At 38.4% G+C, this 23,238-nt stretch overlaps 1 protein-coding gene across 1 annotated transcript in view; it reads left to right on the plus strand.

Moving 5' to 3' along the window:
- Positions 1-23,238, plus strand: part of grik4 (glutamate receptor, ionotropic, kainate 4) — a 400,465-nt gene that overhangs the window by 328,672 nt on the left and 48,555 nt on the right. Inside the window, exons 7-9 of the mRNA XM_016293946.1 lie at positions 10,872-11,033; positions 14,299-14,451; positions 14,839-14,943. Coding sequence (XP_016149432.1) covers positions 10,872-11,033; positions 14,299-14,451; positions 14,839-14,943 — 420 coding nt within the window. The remainder of the gene's footprint in view (positions 1-10,871; positions 11,034-14,298; positions 14,452-14,838; positions 14,944-23,238) is intronic.

Genomic DNA, 23,238 nt, shown 5'->3' on the forward strand with positions numbered 1-23,238 from the left:
ACCAGGCTCATTTCCGTCAACTTAGACAGATCACCTTCCCCCTGAAACCTGCGGCCTTGTCTCATTTCCTCGTTCACACAAACATGCACACATACAAACTCATTTGCACAAAGGTATGCATGCATTTTTCAGAGTGCTGACATATTATAAGTGGATATGCATTCTGTTACTATACCTCAGAGCTTATTCATGCCATCAGAGGTCATTAATTTGTAATTTGTGAATAATTTAAACGCAATGCAATTTTGTTTCCAGTACAGGTTGGAATTTGAAACAAGTGCCAACAATGTATGCAGTATTTATGAAGACGTTTGTGGACACTAGATTAATCAAGTGCACTAGATTATTCTGTCAGTAGTGTAATATGTTTTGTGTCAGACGGGCTGTTGTTGTTGGCCTATAATTTTGTGAGAAGTAAAAATGAAAGCTAATGTGAAGTACTCAATCATTTAGAGTTTTAAGACGCAATGATCTGTTTGTAGAAAAATGTGATTATAAAATGTGTGTGTATGTAATTTGGTCATATAATATTTGATAAAACAATGACTTCCACTTCAAACGGCAGCATGGAGCACACGTAAACTGATTATCTCTTCTGCTTTAGTTATAGCATGAAACTTAAAGTCAGCATGAAATTAAAATTCACCCTGTCTGTTTTCCAAATGCTTGTTTTGGTAAAACAACAGACATCTCTTTGGTGAAGTATGCCAGACTTTTCCAATCATTTAGTCCACTTAAAACACCACTTTACAACCCTTTTTTTTAGTCGGCTGCAATCTCAAATTCAGATCTGTTTTCATTCGATTTGCAAACGATTGAATAGAATCAAGTCCCAGCTCTACAGTTTTTTTCGCCCCCTTTTTTAGTAGTCTGTTTCACTCTGATATGCATCATTCATTATATGATCTGTCTCTACTTCTGTTTCATTGCAACCTTACAAACTTACACTATACTTTACAGTCTTAACATAGTGACTATGTTTATGCAACTGGTCTCTGCTGTGAAGATGTGGCATTGCATGTAATTTTTGTATTCCTTCTGAATTTTGCTAGATGTAAGTCACATTGCAATATTCCATGGGCTAGAATATATATATATATATATATTCACATGTTCAGCCATCTAGTGTGTGATAGCGAGAGAGATGGAGAAAGAGGGAGAACTCTTTCCACAATGTACTCAGCACTGTCAACAACTATAATCATTAGCAGTCAGCAGGGATCCCTCTCTCCGATTCATGCCATGAATTTACATGCCAGTTAATACAAGCGTAAAATGACTTATATCTGCCAAAAACACTGTGTGAGAATTTCAGCTGTTCAGATAATGACTCACAGAGATTTTATTGCGGTGGTTTAAATCAGCATTTATTACCTCTTTAATTCATGGAGTAAAAGAATGTCGCTTAACTGACATTATCATTGAGAAAATTGATATCCTATTCAGTTTGCAGCTCAAGTCTACAATACAGTTCTCCTTGAAACCTAAAATGTTTATTTTTTGCTGTTTATATGTTTAAAGGGATAGTTATAGTTGATAATTCCATCATCATTTAATTCACTTTCATGTCATTTTAAAACCATATGTTTTTTTTCCTCTGTGCAGTACAAACGTATATATAAAAGACTTTGTTGATTGCTCTTTTTCATGCAGTTATAACGAATATCTACTTTTTAGTTCTTTAAAAAGCCCAAAAAAAAGCCATATAAAAATAGTTCATATGAATCATGTACTATATTCCAAGACTTCTGAAGTAATATGATATCTTTGTGTAAAAAACTGGACAAAGTTTTAGCATTTAAAATTCCCTTCTCACAAGATTTGGTATTTAAGTGCCTTTTCTTAGGTTTTCTTTGAGCCTTAGTCATTACAGAGTCAGTTCTCTGTGAGTAAATCTTCTTCATCAATGAGTAAATCTCTGAATGAATGAGTGATTCAGTGAGTGAAAGACACTATCTGTCTCCTCTTGTCAGACAGAAAGTCTGTTTTATTCTCTCTTGGCACTTTTCCACCAACACCATGAAGGATGTTCACAGCAAGCAACTCTGAACATCCCAACACCAGCATCTTCTACATAATAGCACAGCACCTCGCTAGGAATCAATTAACACCCACAACGAACACCTAAATCTTGGTTTCAACACGCCCGCAATTTGAGTACAGCACATTAAGTGAGTCACATAATAGTTGAGATTGGACTCTTAAGTTCCTGAAGTTCATCTGAAATCGCTTCCTTTCTGAGTAGGCACTTCTTTTGAATAGGTAATTACTTTGCGGCCGTTTAAAAAGTAATTCAACACTGATGTACACTCTATAAAGCATTTCCATTACACAAAAAGGTTCTTTATAGTGGAAAAGTTTTTTTTAATTAAAATGTTCTTCACACTATGAAAAATGGTTCTTTTAAGAAAGGTTTCATTGGAACCCCAAAAAGGTTCTTATATGGCATCGGTGTGAAAACCCAGTTTTGAAACCTTTGTTTGTATGTAGTATACATGTAATCCAGATGTACAACATTCGCCATGTACAGTGTCAGTTGCTTTGCTTCACTGCCGTTTACAAATCCTCACCTGTGGCCTCATGGAATAGTAAAGTGTCCCTGGATGCTTTTCATATTTTCGTGGTTCTCAAAAACGAAAGTCATCATAGTTGGGTAAACTTTTATAGTGGTGAACATGAACTATAACTATAAAATATAATTTTTACATTCCCATTTGATCCAATAGCAAAATATTTTTTTTATATCACTTTAGAAAAGAGGGAAAAAATATTGATTACGTTGGTCAGAAGAGAGAAAGTTGTCAAATTTGCAGTCACTCCCTCAGCTGGTATTTTGTGATGGGAGAAATTAAGCTTTTTGAAACTTTGAATTCGACCCTTCGCAAGGAGCTTGTTTGACATGCGAGCTGACCAGTCATGACGCCAAATCTGCCATTTTGTCTGACAAACAGATCAGACTGGAGAGTAGATTAACGTTAGTGGATTTAAACTTGAAAAATGGTGTGTATTGACCTCTTTCCGCAGTTGAAATAAAATACCTTCTGATGTTCATTCATGTTTATTTCATGCTTTAAGGAAATATGAAAAGATGGTTGGTTCACGTGCCACTTGAACTGAGGTGCTACAGTGGTCTGTCACATTAAAAATTTACTACATTTGAAAGCCGAGACTTGGTTTCATACCAGAAGTAACCTGCTCTGTCTTGTCTGTCGGCACGTTGTCAGTGTCCTCTTTGCTCCACAATGTATTTTTCACTGCGTGGGTTTTGCTAAATTATTCAATATTTCTATACTTTCGAAATGTGTTAATCAGACCAATAAGAGTCTAATAGCTACAACCCTTCCTTTTTATTATACAAATGTGTCACTTAACATTTTTTAAAACTGATTTGAGATTATGTAAAATCACCCCTAACGACAAACAACTGAAATTTCTAAGCATTTCAAAAGTTATGATATAACAAAGCCTTACTTTACTGAAATGACGTGACTGGCAGTTTGATACACGCTCCGAATCACTGGCTCGAAATATATGATTTGCAAAGGTTTTGAAGCTTCATGAAAGCACCCAGCATTAGCTATATTACAAACTCTCATGCAGCAGCATTAACTAGTTTTCTGTAATTTAATACCAAGGTAATATAATACAAAGTACAGTGTTTTAATGTACATAAAGGTTTTTTTTTTAATGAAAATGTAAAAGAAATAGTTGGAAATACATCTTCACGGTCCATTGCTTGAGCAGTCCAGAATCTCACACGAATTAAGTACTTTTCGTCTGCTGATTTAATTTGGACATTCTACATTTTTCGGCTACTATATAGTAGGGAAGTGTGCATATTTTGGATGCCGCCAAAGAGTTGCTTTTAATTCATTAGTTTGCATTTGTTTATGTTTATTTCTTTCTATACTCTGAAACCTGTGGGAATGCCTTTATTTGTCATGATGAATATTATATTGTCAGATTTTGTCCTCTTTAGATTGTCAATTAAATAAACATATAATGTCTTTGGAGGTTGAATTTGGTTTGGGTGCCAGACCTGTTCGGACCCTCTACTGTTTTACTACCTATCGAGGTTTAGCATTTCTCCCGAGAGCTCATTATTCCAAACTCTGTTTGGCTGTGCCACAACAAACAATATGCATGTGTGCATGCCCGTATGTGTGTGTGAGAGTCTGCCAGCGGTGAAGCAGCAAGCTGGCCCAGGTTCTGCTTTTCTGATTGATCATCAGGTGACAGGCTGTGTCAGGGGGCTCATCGCCAGCCTGTCAGCGCCTCACCTTTCTTCCCTCTCCTCTATCCAGTCTCTTTCCTTCCTCTCTCTCTTTCTTGTCCTCTCTTCTGTCAACCTGCCAGAGATCAGGAGCAGCTGCTGTCCCAGGGGTCCAACTGTCTCCTAGATGCTTCTTCTCTTATGCTGGTCAACCAGTTTAAGAACTGCTTGTGTGTTTGGTTTTTATGTGATTTGTGGTATTTTGGCGCAAAAACCTGTATTGTTCACTAACCACTTGCAGTCCAGTTTAGCCAGGTGTTAAGTGTGCTGAAGTAGCATTGCACTTTGAGTGTTTAAATGAAGTAATTATTATTCTTTTTAGAGCAAACACACCTCCTTTCTATGCAAATTAAGCTTATTTAGATTATGCCTTAGTCACCAAAGTCAGTGCTATTTGCCTGGTGGGTATAACATTGTGCTACACTGAATTAAAATATATTTTTGAGTACATTTTCTATTGGTTGTGGCAGCAGTTATTGGTTAAGTCAGTTTAGTTTGGAACGGCAGTATTAGTTTGGAAGTAAATTTTTGTTGATGATATACAGTGGGTACGGAAAGTATTCAGACCCCCTTAAATTTTTCACTCTTTGTTATATTGCAGCCATTTGCTAAAATCATTTAAGTAATTTTTTTTCCCCTCATTAATGTACACACAGCACCCCATATTGACAAAAAAACACAGAATTGTTGACATTTTTGCAGATTTATTAAAAAAGAAAAACTGAAATATCACATGGTCCTAAGTATTCAGACCCTTTGCTCAGTATTTAGTAGAAGCACCCTTTTGATCTAATACAGCCATGAGTCTTTTTGGGAAAGATGCAACAAGTTTTTCACACCTGGATTTGGGAATCCTCTGCCATTCCTCCTTGCAGAGCCTCTCCAGTTCTGGCAGGTTGGATGGTAAACGTTGATGGACAGCCATTTTTAGGTCTCTCCAGAGATGCTCAATTGAGTTTAAGTCAGGGCTCTGGCTGGGCCATTCAAGAACAGTCACAGAGTTGTTGTGAAACCACTCCTTCGTTATTTTAGCTGTGTACTTAGGGTCATTGTCTTGTTGGAAGGTAAACCTTCAGCCCAGTCTGAGGTCCTGAGCACTCTGGAGAAGGTTTTCGTCCAGGATATCCCTGTACTTGGCCACATTCATCTTTCCCTCGATTGCAACCAGTCATCCTGTCCCTGCAGCTGAAAAACACCCCCAACAATATAAATATTTTTATGGAAACATAATTTTAAATAAAGTAATTATAGACCATCATAAATTTGAATAATTTGATGAACATTGAAATAAAGCAAAAAGATTTATAAATAAATAATTATTAATATTGCTTCATTTTGAGAGGGACTTCACTGGAAGTAATGACTTACAGTTCAGTAAGTGAATCAAATATTTGATTCAGTAACTGCTTAGATCAATTCAGTGAGTTGATTTAGTTCATTTAGAGTTCATCAGACTGATTCAAACAAGAAACAAGAAAATGAATAATTTGTTCATGAATCAGAGTATGCTGATTGCTCTCTGTGTTTGCTTTTGCATGCGACAAATAAAGACAACTGTCTTTGTCTCATAACATTTAATTCAGACTGCAAACTAATGTAATATTTTGAATTACTTTTATTTTTATATATTCAGTTTTCATCATTTAAGTTTTACTACTTATGTGCTTTTGTTATTTAATTCGGTGCTAATAGTGGGCAGTTCATTTTTAGTAAATGCTGAAGTGTCTGCTCAGTCACACATGCACACACTCCACGCATGCTGCGGGACATTCGGTGACCTTTCTTGTCGTGTATGAGTGGCCCAAAATGCGCCACAGTTAATGACTGGCTCATTTACACTGTCTCTGTTTTAATGAAGTATTAACATGCGCTCTGAGAGTAATTACAGGTCCGTTCCCGTCGGGCTTGTCAGACTGCACCAGGGAGTATATTAAGGAAGGGTCAACTGTTCACACACTCTAATATGCTAATCAATATGAGTCCATTTACAATAAAGGTTTATTTGCAAAGCCATAGGATCAGCAGGATTATGATTTGTCGGCAGCATTACTCTGATGTTTTTTTTTAGTTTTTTTCTACGCCAGCAACAGATTGTAGCTTGCGGCTTCTAATATATTAAATATGTCTCAAAAATTGCTCTTTTTAATTAAGTTTAAAGATTGACACTTTGCAGTGAGTGTGAGAGTTTTAAATAAAAGGTTTTAGTGCTGGATGTGGTATATTTACATATTTTGCGTGATTTTGTTGTTATAGGTTTTTTTTTTTTAATGGAATTAGCCTTGCATCTCTCGCCAGGACTATATGTGACTCTGGACCACAAAACCAGTCATAAGGGTCAATTTTTGAAATTGAGATTTATACACACAGAAAGCTGAATAAATAAGCTTTCCATTGATGTATGGTTTGTTAGATTAGGACAATATTTGGCAGAGATACAACTATTTGAAAATCTGGAATCTGAGGGTGCAAAAAAATAAAAATACTGAGAAAATCGCCTTTTAAAATTGTCCAAATGAAGTTCTTAGAAATGCATATTACTAATCAAAAATTAAGTTTTTATATATTTATCGTAAGAAATTTACGAAATATCTTCATGGAACATGATCTTTACTTAAAATCCTAATGATTTTTGGCATAAAAGAAAAATCAATAATTTTGACCCATACAATGTTTTTTTGGGCTATTGCTAAAAATATACCCAAGCGACTTAAAGCCACAATATGTAATTTTCGCCGCTGGAGGATGCGTATTCAAAATAAACAAATAGACAAAGTAGTTTGATGACAGCCGATGCAATTCGACGGGACTCGGGCAGAAATCATGTTCATGGATGAGCTAATGATTTATTAACATAGTAGAATGAAGCAGGGTGAGGCTGAAAGCCGTCGAAGCGAAACGAGGCCACTGAACGAGTGTGAAACACGGCTCGAAAGCAGCAGAGCTTTTATTATGCCACAGTCGACCGCTTCCGCTCCTTCCGGTCGTGCGTATGTGGGGTAAAGCAGCGCTGTTTTATCATATTAGATACATTTGAAAGTTCTGTTATAATGCTACTCTGTGCAGTCGTCACCGGTCTATTAAAATGCACAACATATTAAAGCGTCTTTGGTGTTTCCACGTTTTCTACAAAACAAAACCGGAAATCGAGGGGTTATGACATCATTGGCAGGCGACACAATGGCACTATGGACACGGTCCGTGTCACTAGTTAAAATTGCTTATTTCTCTGGATTTAAACATTCTTCGAAACATTTGGGATAATGTAAGTACACAAGTCAGCAAAATATATAACACTGTTCTAGTGGTTTTTGGATATTTTAATAAAAAAATCTTACATATTGTGCCTTTAAGGCTGGTTTTGTGGTCCAGGGTCACATATGAGCATGTTTTGATGTTGATTTGCAACATTGTGTTATCATCAGAGCAGAAGGCAGGCCTTTATTCAAATCAAAAGCTGACATGGTCATTCTTTAGTGAATCAGAGAGGCCGCTCCACCTCTAAAATAAGAAAAGAGGAGCTTCTGTTATCTACAAGAAGATTCAGCGGTCTCTTTCCCTCGGGGTTCCTCTGAAACAAACTGTCTCCTGAAGCTCTGCAGTGCATTTTTGTCTCTGCGCTCCCATGACACTGCGCTCCCTTCCTTTTCTTCCTGTCCTCTCGGCAGAGGCTTTAATCCTATGCGGTGTGCGCTACCACTGGCCCGGGTGGCTGTCCTCATCTGGCTTTGTGTTTGTAATGAGAGGGCAGGATTGTGTTGTCTTTGATCTGAGGTGCTTCGGTCTTACTGCATACTACCTCATGTAAGGCTGGGGATTTGCTATTGTGTGTGTCCGGATCATTTGCGCGCCTTCCCTGACCCCTCTTCCACACATGGCTTCAACACGCTTCCTGCTCTTATACTATTCATTGTTCTTTTTCGGCCTCATCTCTTCTTTTTTTTTGCTCTTATTTAGTCTCACCTCATCTCATTCTCTTCTTTGTCTTCTAGTCTTTGCTAGTCCTTTGTCTTCTCATAGAGTCCTTTTTCACAAGTTACATTTTATCTCATGTCTCTTCTTGTCTCAACTCTTGTATCTTGTCTACTATAAATAAGACTAGATACGAGAGTCGAGACAAGAAGATCGTTCTGTCACAACTTCTTTTCTAGTCTGTGCTCCTGTTGTCTCTTCTCTTCTCATGCTGTTTTCTCTACTTTTTCTTCTAGTCACATCTCATCCTGTCTTTTCTCATCTAGTGTCATCTATTTTCATCTTCTCTTCTAGTCTCCTCTTCTCTGTCTAATCCATTCATGTGTCTTTTCTCTTCTAGTCTCAACTCATCTTTTGTCTCTTCTCTCATGTCATTTCAGTTGATACTTATCTAGTTCTTATCTCATTTAATCTCTTCTCATGTAGTCTCCTCTCTGCTTTTTCATAGTCTGTTCATTCTGTCTCTTCTCATGCAGTCTCATTTCTCATGTTGTCTTTGCCATCTAGTCTCAGTTCATTCTGTTTCGTCTCTTCTAGTCTTGTCTAATCTAATTTCATCTCATCTCTTCTCATGTAGCCTGTTTCATTTAATCTTTTTCGTCTCAACTTATCTTACCTCTTACCATGTATTCTTCTCTCTTCTTCTTTGTTGTTTAGTCATCCATACTCTTCTCATCTAGTCTCACCTCATTTCTTCTCATCCTTTCTCATTTAGTCCTCTTTTCTCTGTCATCTAGTCTCAGTTCATTATCTCATCTCATCTAGTCTCATCTCGTCTCTTCCTATCTAGTCTTCTCTCTTCTTTGTCGTCTAGTCTCACTTCATCCATTCTCTTTTTATCTAGTTTCATCTCATACTTTCTTATTTAATCTTCTCTTCTCAGTTTTCTAGTCTCAGTTCATTCTTTTTCGTCTCCTGTCATCTGATTTCAACACATATCTTCCAATTTAGTCTCATCTCTTATTCTTTGTGGTCTATTCTCAGTTCCTCCATTCTTTTCTCATCTCATGTCATCTTTTCTCATTTAGTCTTCTCTTCTCTTTGATCTAGTCTCAGTTCATTCTGTCTAGTCTCACCTCATCTCTTCCCATGTATTCTTCTTTCTTCTTTGTCATCCTAGTCTCACTTCATCCTTCTCTTCTCATCTAGTCTCATCTTTTCTCATTTATGGCTCGTTTCCACCGAACGGTACGGTTCAGTACAGTACAGTACAGTACAGTACAATTCGGGGACGGAACACCCTAATCTGGATTGTGTTTCAACTGCCAACAGTACCCTTACTTGATAGGCTTATTGTATGCCGGTAAGTAGCGATTGACGTGTGTATGTTTGTGAAAATATAAAATCATAAAATACACTGTTATATGTTTGCGCACTCTGATGTAAACAAGCCCGACACACATGAGCAGCATGGCGAAACAAGTGAAGGAGACACTTTATTCCCCTTGTGTTGTCATTCCCCTTGTAGCATGCACAAGTGGCGATTCTCTGTCAACCAATCAGCATTCTGCAGTGAGTCTATGTGACAAGTGGGGGTGGGGCCGAGAGCCGTGGGAACGGAGCAAGTCCGGTGGAGTAAGTGATAATGCACAACACCTTGCCACTCACCGGTCTTGAGCTCCGGAAGGATAAAAGGAGGAGTGACAACAGTGCAACACGAGAGAGGACCAGGCCTGGACCTTATTTTGTGTTTTGTGTGCGGCAGTCGTCTGCGAGGGGCTGACGCTTTACTTTCATTTTGTGTTGGTTTATTTTATTAAAGTGTTTGAATGTTCTCCGGTTCCCGCCTCCACCCTTTAGGTACCGGACTACTGTGCTAGGTACCCCAATGGAAGGGTCCAAAAAAAGTGGTACGGTACAGTTCGCTATTTTGGTACCATTCACAACTTCTGACAATGGAAATGGAAATAAATGTGTACCAAACTGTACTTTACTGAACCGTACCACTCGGTGGAAACGAGCCATTAATTCTCAATTTATCTCATTATTTTTCAGCCTGTCATATGTAGTGTCATCTCATTTTATCTTGTTATTTCTCATTCAATTTTCACTTCTCCGAGAAGGGTCTCACTTTATCATGTCTCTTCTCATTATGTCTTTTCTTGTCTCGTTTCTTCTCCCCTTGTCTCTTTTATCTTCTCTTCTCATGTCGTCTCATATTATCTGTCATGGGTCCAGCACTATAACTCCTCTTCCTCTTCACATCATCAGTGTCCCCTGAGCCAGTGACGGTGACAGAGTCATAGACTGTAATAGTGTCAGCAGGAACTGCAGGGACATCTCTATTAACCTTCAGTAGATGTACTGCATGTGCCGGGACGCAGACTGACAACACTGTGGACCTTTTTTCACCGGCTTTCGCATGATCTCCAAAGTGCTCCTCATTGGATCTGAAGAACAATAGCTGCTGGGATTTGCTCTCCTAAGCATTAACTTTTGCTGAATTGAATTACTTGGCCCAGGAATTGGCAGAATTACCTCAGTGCTTGTTAATGAGCCTGACGATATTGTTTTACTTCCTATGGGCATCATTAGGTTGTTTAGATTCGACAAGGGACCTGAGCTTGGCATCTTGATAAGAAGCACTCATATTGGTGAATTAACTCGAACGTTTTCTCTTCCCTTGCAGGAATTCTCTCTGCTACGATTGGACGATTTAGCTGATCAACGAGTCAACATCGTCGGGTTTTCAGTCTTCAACAGAACACATCCTTTCTTTCAGGACTTCGTCCTCAGCCTCAATCGATCCTGGCAGGAGAATTGTGATCATGCTCCTTTTGCAGGAACACCAGTAAGGCTGAGAAACTCTTAGTTAAAGTTGTGTTGAATATGCATGATTGAATCAATGTTAAAGAGACTGTTCACCCAAAAATGAAATTATATACTCTATTTCTTTCATGAAACAAAAAAGGAGATTTTAGGCAGAATGTCCAAGCAGCCTATTTCCATATCATGTTTTGTCCTTACTAACTCCAAAAAGGACTAAATAAAACCTCATAAAAGTAGCCATATGTTCACTGTAGGTTACATGTATGATACTTTTTTGCTTATTTTAGAGCTTGACATCATAAATTCACTTTAATTTTATGGACAAGAGCAACTTGGACCTCCATCCTAACATCTTATTTGAGCTTTTACTATGACAAATAAGAGGTGTAACAACATGAGGGTGTCTAAATGATGACAAAATTGTAATTTTTGGGCGAACTATGCTAAAAAAAATGTTTATGTCTAGTCCATGTTCCGAAATAAGTCATTTATTTGTAACTCAAGGATGCTGAGTTAGTTCATTTGGAACAGCCTACTAGCCATGTCCCCTTGCTTACCTTGAAGTCGAGGCTATGGCTGTATAATTCATCACAAAAAGTCACATGCTTACCCTGAGGAATACACACACCCTGCATGTTCACATCAGCACAGTTATTTCCATCACTTTGGAAATGAAAACATCTGTATAATGTATTATTCCTGATCTCAGTCCCAGTCTGTACTCAATCAAACACCCAAGGAAGCTAAAAAAGAAAAAAAGAAAAACCGATCAAAGATCGGGTGGCAATGCACTTCTTAATCTGATAAATGCAAGTAAGTCATAATAATTACTTTTACATTTTTGTATTCTAATTAAAGCTGAACGGGTAAGACTTTTGAAAAATAAATGCCTTCTGTTTTTAGAAACTAGCCCTGGTTGCATTTCTCATTTAATTAGGTATAATCTTTAATTAATCAGAGGATGGTTTGTAGTCTGGCAGACAGATGAGAAAGATAACAGGTCTAAACCCCACAGTGAGGCTCAGCTCTGTGTTACACACTGGCCTAGAAATGCAAGGCCTTTAAAACTAGCTTAGCCCAATGTGTTTGATATGGGAGACACTAACTGAACAGATATTTAAGCCCCGGACTTCATTAGCTAAAGACTAGACTGGCTAGTCTGTGCAGAGATTAACCAGCGAACCTGCATATCTGCCTTAGTCGGCAGCGCACACACATTGTCATCTACATTTGCCTAATGAGAGCAGCCAGGATGTTTCCCTGAATGTGACCAGAATAGTTAGACTGTGTGTGTGTGTGTGTGTGTGTGTGTGTGTGTGTGTGTCTGTTTTTCTATTCTGGTGGGGAATTAAACCTGAATACGCACAGACTCATGGGCACTCAAGTTTTTTGAAAATCTAAAAATGCTGAAAGTTTCCTGTAAGGGATAGGTTTAGGTGTAGGGTTGGTGTAGGGCAATAGAATATATGGTCTGTACAGTAGAAAAACCATTATGCCTATGGAGAATCCCCACAAGGACATGTGTGTCACACACACACATCTCCACCTCCTCTAAGCTGCTGTGTTGTTCCATAATGCATCATAACATATCCTCATTACAGAAAGCTTTAGCACCGTAATGGATGTCAGAGGAAAAGGAAACTCCACAGCCTTTGCTGCAGTGCATTAACACGCCATCTGATGTAATTAAAGTGGTCAGTAATTCAGTTCCAGGCGGCTGTGGGGGCAAAGGAATTGGTGGTTGTATCACAATGATCAACGATGAAATGTCTGAATGATTTAATGATGTTCTACATGGCCAAATGCATGCAGACACCCAAACACCTCTATCCATGTGCTTTTTTGAGCATTTAATTTTACAACCGCAGAGGTATATATATATAATAGTATATACTGTATACAATATAATAAGATTATATTATACAAATATTTATATTTCCAAAAAATTGTCCCAAAAAGTATTTTGGTTTCCATAAAGTATTAAGCAGCAAAATTGTTTTCAACAGTAATAATTAGAAATTATTCTAGAGCACCAATTAGAATTACCCGCATATTTGAATCCAAAAGGATGATGTGAAACTGAAGACTGCCATCACAGGAATTAATTACATTTTTAAATGTTTTAAAATAGAAAACATTATTTTTATGTTTTCACAGTTTTCCAATTATTTTAAATTGGAATAATATTTCACAACATTACTGTTTTTACTGTATTTGTTTTATCAAATAAACGCAGCCTTGATGAGCATAAGAGACTTAAAAAACATTTAAGAAAATCTTAGCCACCCCAACTTTATGAATGGTTTTAGATTAAATATTACAGACTTTACAGACTAATTTAAAACATTTAATTAAAAACAGATGTATGGTCTGTGGTATTTTTGGTATATTTTCTAGCGAGTTCATGGGTTTTATTTACTTACAGCTACAGGTGCATCTCAGTAAATTAGAATGTCGTGGAAAAGTTCATTTATTTCAGTAATTCAACTCAAATTGTGAAACTCATGTATTAAATAAATTCAATGCACACAGACTGAAGTAGTTTAAGTCTTTGGTTCTTTTAATTGTGATGATTTTGGCTCACATTTAACAAAAACCCACCAATTCACTATCTCAACAAATTAGAATATGGTGACATGCCAATCAGCTAATCAACTCAAAACACCTGCAAAGGTTTCCTGAGCCTTCAAAATAGTCTCTCAGTTTGGTTCACTAGGCTACACAATCATGGGGAAGTGTAGCCTAGTGCTGATCTGACAGTTGTCCAGAAGACAATCATTGACACCCTTCACAAGGAGGGTAAGCCACAAACATTCATTGCCAAAGAAGCTGGCTGTTCACAGAGTGCTGAATCCAAGCATGTTAACAGAAAGTTGAGTGGAAGGAAAAAGTGTGGAAGAAAAAGATGCACAACCAACCGAGAGAACCGCAGCCTTATTTGAGGAACCAAAGACTTAAACTACTTCAGTCTGTGTGCATTGAATTTATTTACTACACGAGTTTCACAATTTGAGTTGAATTACTGAAATAAATGAACTTTTCCACGACATTCTAATTTATTGAGATGCACCTGTATACATTTTTGCCAGTAAATTCCTTTATATAAAAGCATCTGCCAAATGCATATTTATTTGTATGGCTGAATAGCCAAACATGCTAATCAAAAACTTGTCAACATACTTTTGGCCATGAAGTGTGTATCTGTCTCAGCTAGCGGCCTACAGTTGGGTTGTACTGCTTTCTGTCTGCATGGTCTATGTGTTGACTCTTATGTGTGTGTGTTCCAGCTTTCATCAGCGCTGCTGTTTGATGCAGTACACACGGTGGTGGCAGCTGTGCAGGAGCTGAACCGTAGCCAGAACGTAGGAGCCACTCAGCTCTCCTGCAAGTCTTCTAAGATCTGGGAGCACGGCACAAGTCTGATGAACTACCTGAGGATGGTAAGAACCGCATGGAGAGCCCACAAACTGCCAGTCATCTTGCCTGCTGCCCTTGCAGGCTCATTCATCATTTAGTTTTTGCTCTCTGTACCACTGCGGCCCACAAACCTTCATCAGAACTGCAGCCTTCAGCAAAATCTGTGAAACCGAGACACTGTATCTTACTCAGCCATTAAAGATTAACGACCATCAGCTTGTCATTACTGCTTCATCCTATGCATGACATACGGCGATCTATAGCCGCTTCCTGCATTGTGTGAATGCATCCAGTGAGGAGCTCTGCCGTCCACATAGCTCTATAAATCAATACAGCACTGAAAGCTTGTGTGGCTGTGATCGCATGATACCTCCAGGCGGTAACATGTGTCTCTCTCTCTCTCCGGATAGGTAGAGTTGGAAGGTCTAACTGGCCACATTGAGTTCAACAGCAAAGGCCAGCGCTCGAACTATGCCCTCCGGATCATGCAGAACAGCAGGGATGGCCTAAGGCAGGTAAAGTAACTCTCGGCCACACCAGCCTATCAGCCAGTAAAACTTGCCATTATCTGAGTTTATGCTTCTGTCTGCCAGGAACACAATGAGATTTCCTGACCGCGGTCGCACAGATGTGATGTAAAGTTGGAGAAATCCTCTAAAAGCACAGAATGCCTCAATCAGAATGCTTAATCGGAAACGTGTAGAAAGAAAACTCAGATTTTACTCAGTCTAGCTTTTTGCAGCATTCACCCCTTTCTAGCGTTTGACACGTGTCAAGCACCCCCACCACCTTACTCCATTAAACACCACATTTCTTAAACGTCACATAACTGCAATAATACAAATATTCACAGTATACAGGGCTTGAGATTCACTTTTTTGCTCACCAGCCACTGTGGCTAGTGGTTTTCCAAAATTACTAGCCACTCAGCAATTTCACTGGCCACAATTTTGTTGTTGGTTTACGTTTTATATGACTAAAGTTACTGCTTACTAAAATTTATTTAAATTGATTTCCAGGTTTTTAGTTTGTTTTTTTTTGTTGCCTGTTTAAAGTGCATTTTTCCCTTTTGTAAATATAAGTCAAATATATTTCACGAATAGGGCTATTTATTCATTTTATATATGTGGTTTTATTCCGTTTTTCCCGATTCATTGAATTTTTTATATTTATGTTATTTTATTTCTTTAGTAGCTTTAGTTCAGTTAACAGAAATGTTTTTAATAGTTTAGTTAACTTTAATAATGGCAAAACATCCATAGAGCTGCAGTACACTTTCAATTTTCCAGCTGTTTCAAGCCACAAATATTTACAAATATTCACAAATTATATAATGCTGGTCTGGGACAAAATTTCTGCCAGGCCGGGAGTCTCATCCAAGCCACCATAATTTACATTACTTTAAGAATAATGACAGAAATGTTGTCAAAGTGAGAACAATGTAGAACAATGTGCCTATCTCTTTTGTGTAAATTACTTTTTTTATCTGTTTTATTTTGATAAACACGATACAATACACTATAGCATTAATATAACATGAAAAGAGTTTGTAAAACTATTATAGCACGACATGAAATGTGAGTCTGGTTAATTGTGAATTAGCTGTCATCATCAGAGCTTGTGCAGCTGCCCTGGAGAAACTGCGGTGACCGTAATCAGCCGTCTGCTTGCGAATCGCTCTTGCAGTAGCCTACTTTGATGGCATACACTGCTTCAAGTCAGATGCTGATCGATGTGCGTGAATCGAACACAACTTTATGCGCTCAGACGGTGCGCCTATGCTCCTCCAATTAATTATCCATTATCGGATTTAATAATTAACGTTCATTAAGAAAACTGGCATGCCCTCCTTTGCCCTCCTTTGTTTAATGAAGCTGAAATGTAGCATGAATGCATTTACACTGCAAAATTACAACAGCATAAATAATTTTATGAGCTTGGTGTTTTAAATCAGTTTTTTTTAGAAAAATAGAAATATGAAATGTTGAGAAAAAATGGAAAGATAATCACACAGATCATCAAAATCATTCTCTCGCGCACCCCAGTTTGGGAAACGCTGGGCTAAACCAATTGTGATGGAATTATTGTTAATTAGCACTTTCACGCTTTTGTGATTTTTTATTGGCAGTTTTGAATGTAGATTGAATTGTTATTGCGACATGAGAATAAAAAATTACTCATAGTGTTGTAATAGAATACAAATTTCTATCCGTTTTCACACACCAGCACCTCTGAAGTTAAGTGAGTTTTCTTGCTTTGCCCCGAGCTGCATCCAACAGCATAGTATGAGCACTTTCCAACTTAAAACAGCCATTTAGGATAAACCAAGTTGACGGCTGACTGTTGTTAGCGTCGGATGTTTCTGTATATGACGGCGAGAGAGAGCAGAAGGGTAGCACTATCAAACAGTAGCCTGGTTTCTGAGTGACACCGCATTTCTACAGTCTTTGTGACCGTCACCTTGTGTCACTCACTTACACTTTTTTTTTATTGCTCTTTTAACCTTTTGAAAGACTGTCAACTTTCTCCGTCGACTGCTGCTGTATTGCGAGCTCTGTGATTTGTGATGGACAGTCGAAGGCCACTTTGTTCACAATTCCAGTCATAACAGCAGAGATTGGACTGGCAGCTGGTGCTCGCGCCCAACCTTATTAGTTTCATAACGACGTCACTGTTTTTCTAGAGAGTAATATCCGGTGTCTCAATTTGATGTAATGCATCTGTCGCTTCCCTGGCCTGGCCCTTTCAGCGCTGCTGTGCGGTCCAGCTGGACAGCAAAGTTCATGCGATTGTCACCTTGCTGTCCTAACATAGCTCCCCTCTGCACATCATTTTCTGTATTCGTTGTGCACTTGTTGTTGTGAAAGACTGAAAATTCTGGTAGAGCTCACAGTGTCTCTTTCCCTTAATGATAGACATTCACCCAAAAATCCAAGCAGAGGCTATTTTCATTTAATGAGTATGAGTGTGAAAAATACAGCAGCTCTGTTTGGATGGAATACTGCTGTTCTACATAGTTCACACTTTATACTGCTTTTTTGTTAAACTGCGCATTATGCTATGATAGTAGAATGATACTGTGCTGTCACATGACCTTATTATGTGCATGTTTAATGCAGTGGTGCCAAGGGATAGTGCACCCACAAATTTAAACCTGTGTGACTTACTTTCTTCTGTGGAACATAGAAGAAGACATTTTGAAAAATGTCTTTGTGACGTTAATTGTATTAAAAAAAAGTAGACATTTACAATTACCATTTTTGGGTCAACTATACCTTTAAGGTTGTTGTATTCAGAAAAGGTTTCAGAAAATGCCTTCACTTTTGGAAGTTTGATAAAATAATTATGCATATACAACAAACATTAAAAATGACATTGATATTATTTCTCATTCATCCATCGCTCTGGAGATGGAAGGTCAAGTAAGTTGTATTGCATTATGGGATATAGTATTCTGTGCAGTGTGTGTTCTGTTGTATATTGCACATTTTGGCAAAAGTCATGTAAGTATTAAATTAGCATACTGCACACTGCATGAATAATAAGAGTAGTATGCTAGTATGCTATTCCAAGGATAAACAATAGCCAGGTACTTGGAATGGTTTTGCTTTAAGCCTATAAATCCAAAATTAAACATTTAAAATATAGTAGCACTGTCCAAAAATTTTAATAATTAAAAAAAATTTTTTTTTTTTTTTCATTTCAAATTAATAAATTCATTAATTCCCAACCTGTATAACTTTCATTCTTCTGCAGAACAGAAAATAAGATTTTTTTTTTTAAAGAATGTTTGTATCCAAAGAATTTTGGTAACAACTGACTTCTATTGTACTAAAAATTATTGTAAATTGCACTACTATTGGACTAAAAACACAGAGAAATCTTCAGAATATCTTCTATTATGTGCCACAGAAGAAAAAAAACAAGACCTGCAGACTTGGAATGATGTAAGGCTGAGTAATTTCACAAAATGTTAATTTTAGGGTGTACTATCACTTTAAGGAAAGAAGAACCATCAAATGTCTCAAACTAATAAAAACCTAAATCCTGCTTTAAAATATGCTTCTATAGTTTCTCAAGCAGCCTCCATTTTGATATTAACGAGAATGCTAAATTATATACAGTATAATATGGGTTATAAAAGTAACATTCCTGGTTTAGTTATGGGTTCTTGAGCTTTATTGAGGGAGCTGTGAATACCTAAGATGAAGACCTAAATGAAAAGTGAATGCTAACATCCATGAGACATTATTACGTTTGTTTTTGTGTGTGATTTATGCTGTCAATATACTGAGATATTTAAAGCTGAATGCTCCCTCAACGCTCTGTCTCAGATTAGCAGCTATTAGAGCTATACGGATGCCTTGGCAACAAGTCCTGAGTGAAGCTGCCAGGCTTTATACAAAGACATGTGCACACATCCACGAATGCACATGCTTTCTCTTTCCACATCATATACTGACAGATGTTTGAGGCTCATAGCCGTTTCGGAGGCTACATCAACACTCTACCTACTGGGAATCCATGAATCTTCCCAGAGATGCTGGACAAACGGCTAAAAGGAGAGCGAGACTGAAAGTAGTACAGCACTGAGAGCAGTGTTAAGTCTGGATTTATCCGTCATGTCCTGGAGCGCTTGGCAGAGCCGATCCTCCCCAGCAGGCATTGGACAGATTGGCCCACATGTGTACATACGGTTCCCTTCTGGAAGCTGGTATGGAGGAAGGGGAAGGGGGGAAGGGGGGGGGGGCATATGAGGCAGACCAGCACACACTATTGGCACTTCTAAATTGAATTTCTCTGGCAAGCATCTCACATAAGTGAACTGTACCACACTCAACCAGCACTGCGATTTCACATCAGTTTCGGCTGGAAAGATGTATATCAAATCCAGCTGGGATGACAAGATGGCTGAACCGTGTTTCATGCAGGTGTCATTAAACCAAGCGTGGTTCTAGAAGTATGCCAGTCCTATCCATGTGCCAGCTTAAGGTAGACTGGTTAATGAGAGCTTATGTAACATTTCAACACTGCTGAATATTTTACACACTGCCAACACTCTCCAAGATGTATTTGAGGAGGTTTTGGCACATGGATGGAATGTGATATGCTTCTAGGTTTTAAAAAATACTCCAAAACTAATTATTCAGCGATTTGGGCAATAACAACTCACAAAATTCATTTAATCGAGAGATCTGGCTTAAATATCAGTTTACAAGACTACATGGGGTCGTTATTTCATTCTATCTGTTGTTCTTTGTTTTTTGTTAATTCTATCTATCATTCAATTGTTCTATATGTTGTGGTATGGTTCTTTCTCTCTCAATGTATTTTCTACATGAATATATCTATAGATGTCAGGGGATGCACGGCCCATAAAGCCCTTTTGAAGCTGTGCATCAGTGGGAATCTGTGGCTTATGTCTGAACACTTGTTTTTAATGAAGCAAAGATAGATCAATGTTCATTGGACAAAAGGCTCAAAACATTATTAGACATTGGGCTTTCAGTCAATGTGTTTTTTGTCCCACCTGGAAGCTTGGCTTCTCTGTATAATGATCGGGAAAGCTTTCAGATAGACAGGGCTTTGCAACAAATGGTCAATAATGAAACGCCGGTGTATGTGACTGAGAGCATTTCAAATGTAAAAGCACTGCTGCTGAAATCAAGATACAGATGCAGTTATTGCAATCTGTCATAACAGATTTATTTTAGCTTTTATAGTCTGGTATTTTTTAAGGTTTTTTTAAGCATTGCAGTTCTGAGTTTGATCAATTATTTAGCCAAGTAATTTCACTATTTAGTCCATGTGTGTCACTTTGTATAAAAAAAAGTAGTAAAGTGAGGTTGTGATGTCAAAAAATGGCAAAGGTTTAGCTCATGAGTATAATACTGCAGCTGTGGCGTCACAACCCAGAAGACTAAATCGGCATGGGTTCTCTTGAGATTTTCTGATGGGTTTTTATATTGAGGTTTTTCAGTTTATGAGTAGAAGGCCTGTGGTAAATATAAATTGATGATGCTTTGCCCCACAACGTTTGCCCTACAATGTAAATTACACATACCCATACTGAAAACACAAAGATTGAAGTAGTTATGTTTATTTTTATTTTTTTTATTGTATCTTTGTAATTAACTGCATGAGAACATTTGGGGTGTGAGTGTGTGAAATTTATGTTGTAGGGCAAGACACCCAAGTATCGTCAACTTATGTTTACCACAGACCTTATTTAACTCATGAATTGAAAAACCTCATTATAAACGAATAAGAAAATCTTAAGGGAACCCATGAAGAATTAGTCTTCTGGTTTTTTACGTCTACAGCATTTTTGCTGGTTTGAATGTCAAAACTGAAATGTAAACACTAAAACTGGATGTTAAAAATATCCAAAAATAATTTAATCTGCACATTGACTGCCTGTTTTTCTTCAAAACAAGTTCTAATTAACTCGCTCCACAGTGATTTAAGGGAGCGTTCATAATTGATAGCTAATTCAAGTGCTCAAATTAACTTAATTTGATAACTTCATCCATCTTGGATTTTGGAGAACAGTGGATGAAACCAAGCACGACTTTTTGGCCCAGTAATATTTTTATATTTTTATTATATTTATACATTTTTACATTTATTTTATATGAAATTGCAGCTGTACATCAGTAGGTCTATAGCAGTGGAAACTGTTTGCATTTTCATTTTAGGTTTTACCGGAACGGATAGCAAAATGTTTGACAGATTGGAAAAGGAATAGATTGGAGCATGTGCTGCAGAGAACATTGCTTGTCTTTTTCTGCCACCAATACCAACAGCAACAACCGCCCAACAAAACAAAATAACAAATTCATCTCATTATAGCACACACATAAACAAAATAAACTCCTGCTAGAGAGCTGGTAATGTTTCCTCTGTTTTAGACAGTAATAGACACATTCCTAGTGTGAGCTATTTAATAAAATAGTGGGCATATATCCCACCTGTCCCCATCATATATATGTTGCCTTTTGGTTATTAGTAGCTAGAGATGCCGCTTTTGGAAGCAGTGACTTGAACATTTCTCCTAGTGCTGTCTGAAGTAGTTAGCCCACTTAGCATATGAAAATGTGCCACCATTAAGAAGGTCACCTCAGCCTCACCGTATTCCTCAGTTTCACCAGGCCTGACGTTCCCCATGGCTCTCCCTGTCTGATCTGGCATGTTCTCTCCCACTGCTCTCCCATAGCCTTCACCAGTCATCTCCATAATACACTGCTCATCTTAGCAGCCTACGACTGGCATTCTCACCCACGCGTTTCCTCTCTCTCCACTAAACAAGTGCTGAAAAGACTGTTTAGACTAGTAAATATTTCCTAGAGAATGTGCTTTAATTCAGGACACCCTGCGTTTATCTTTATATGAGACCGGGTAATAAGCGATATCAAGCAAGCTAATAAGGAGTCAGTGCTTTGCAACCGTGGGCAGATGGAGTCCTCCACTGGCCTGTGCTAGATACGATGCTAGATAATTCAGCCTGTTCTGGGATGAAGATGTACAGAATAGAATGGACAGAATTATGATAGGGCTTCCGTCCAAGGACACGGTTTTCTTTTGTGAGCTTCAGAGATGACGTGGCGTGATCTCATTGACTTTGCCCTGCCCAGAACGCTAGATAGTGTAGCCGCTGGGTCCCAGGGGGCAAGCCGAGTGGAAATGCCCTTCAGGATCCATGAGAAAAGAAGATAGTTTGTTTGGGCACCCTGCCAGCCTGTGTGTCCTTAGAGCAGCGATGCTGGGAAAGCATGTTTGCAGTCACACACACATGTATACACACTGTTAGTTAGGGCTGCACAATATGCATATATTGAAATAAAATCAATACCTCATATTGTCAAATTGTGCTGGCTTCTACTGCTTTACTGGTTTCAAGCGCTGCATTTACACGTGTAGTTCATGATACAGTTTCAGTGTCCGAGAACGGCTTGGTTTATTGTGAATCGAGCTGTTTGGAGACACTGATACCATGGGCTGCATGCATGTAAATGAACACATAGACGAGCTTCACTCTGAAACCGGCAGCGCATATTTTTATTTGCTGGGAACCTGTCAAAATAAAAGCTAAATGGTTTGGCATTTAAGATTAAGATATATTAGTATTGTAATTTTACAGTAAAATAAAATGATTTTTCTTAGTACAGTTTTTTATATTACAGTATATTTCATGTTTTGTTTAATATTTTTATTTCACAATATCACAACGATCTCAATTTTTCAACATTTTAATTTTGTGTCACAATACACTTAGAGGAACGAGGAGACGCTGGAGAATACTTTCACAAGGCTCTAAGTCCATGAACCAAGGCAGACAAACTCAGGAAGACGTTTAACAGCAGACAGAGAACTCGGGACTGGGAACACTTTAAATACACACAGGAGGAGGGGATGACAAGACACACCTGGGAGCAATGAAACATCAAGGGAAACACCTGGGACAAATGAACTTGATCAGGACAGGAACAGGAAACTAACCAAATAAGGGCATAGGAAGGCACATGGGGAGCAAGACACACACAAAACATGGAACAGAGTCTGACATCACTCCCTCCTCCGGAAGGCGTGTCCTCACGCCATATACCATCCAATGGGGAGGGGGGGTGGGCACTCTGGAGGTCCCTCAGGACAGACACGGGACAGTGGGCCTCCAGAGCGGTACCCATTCCGGGTGCCATGGCGGAGCAGGGGACTCGGGTAGGCCATGGCGGAGCAGGGGACTCGGGAGGCCATGGCGGAGCAGGGGACTCGGGAGGCCATGGCGGAGCAGGGGACTCGGGAGGCCATGG

This window comes from Sinocyclocheilus grahami, unplaced genomic scaffold, assembly GCF_001515645.1.
Source record: "Sinocyclocheilus grahami isolate Dianchi unplaced genomic scaffold, SAMN03320097.WGS_v1.1 scaffold311.1, whole genome shotgun sequence".
NCBI classification, from domain to species: domain Eukaryota; kingdom Metazoa; phylum Chordata; class Actinopteri; order Cypriniformes; family Cyprinidae; genus Sinocyclocheilus; species Sinocyclocheilus grahami.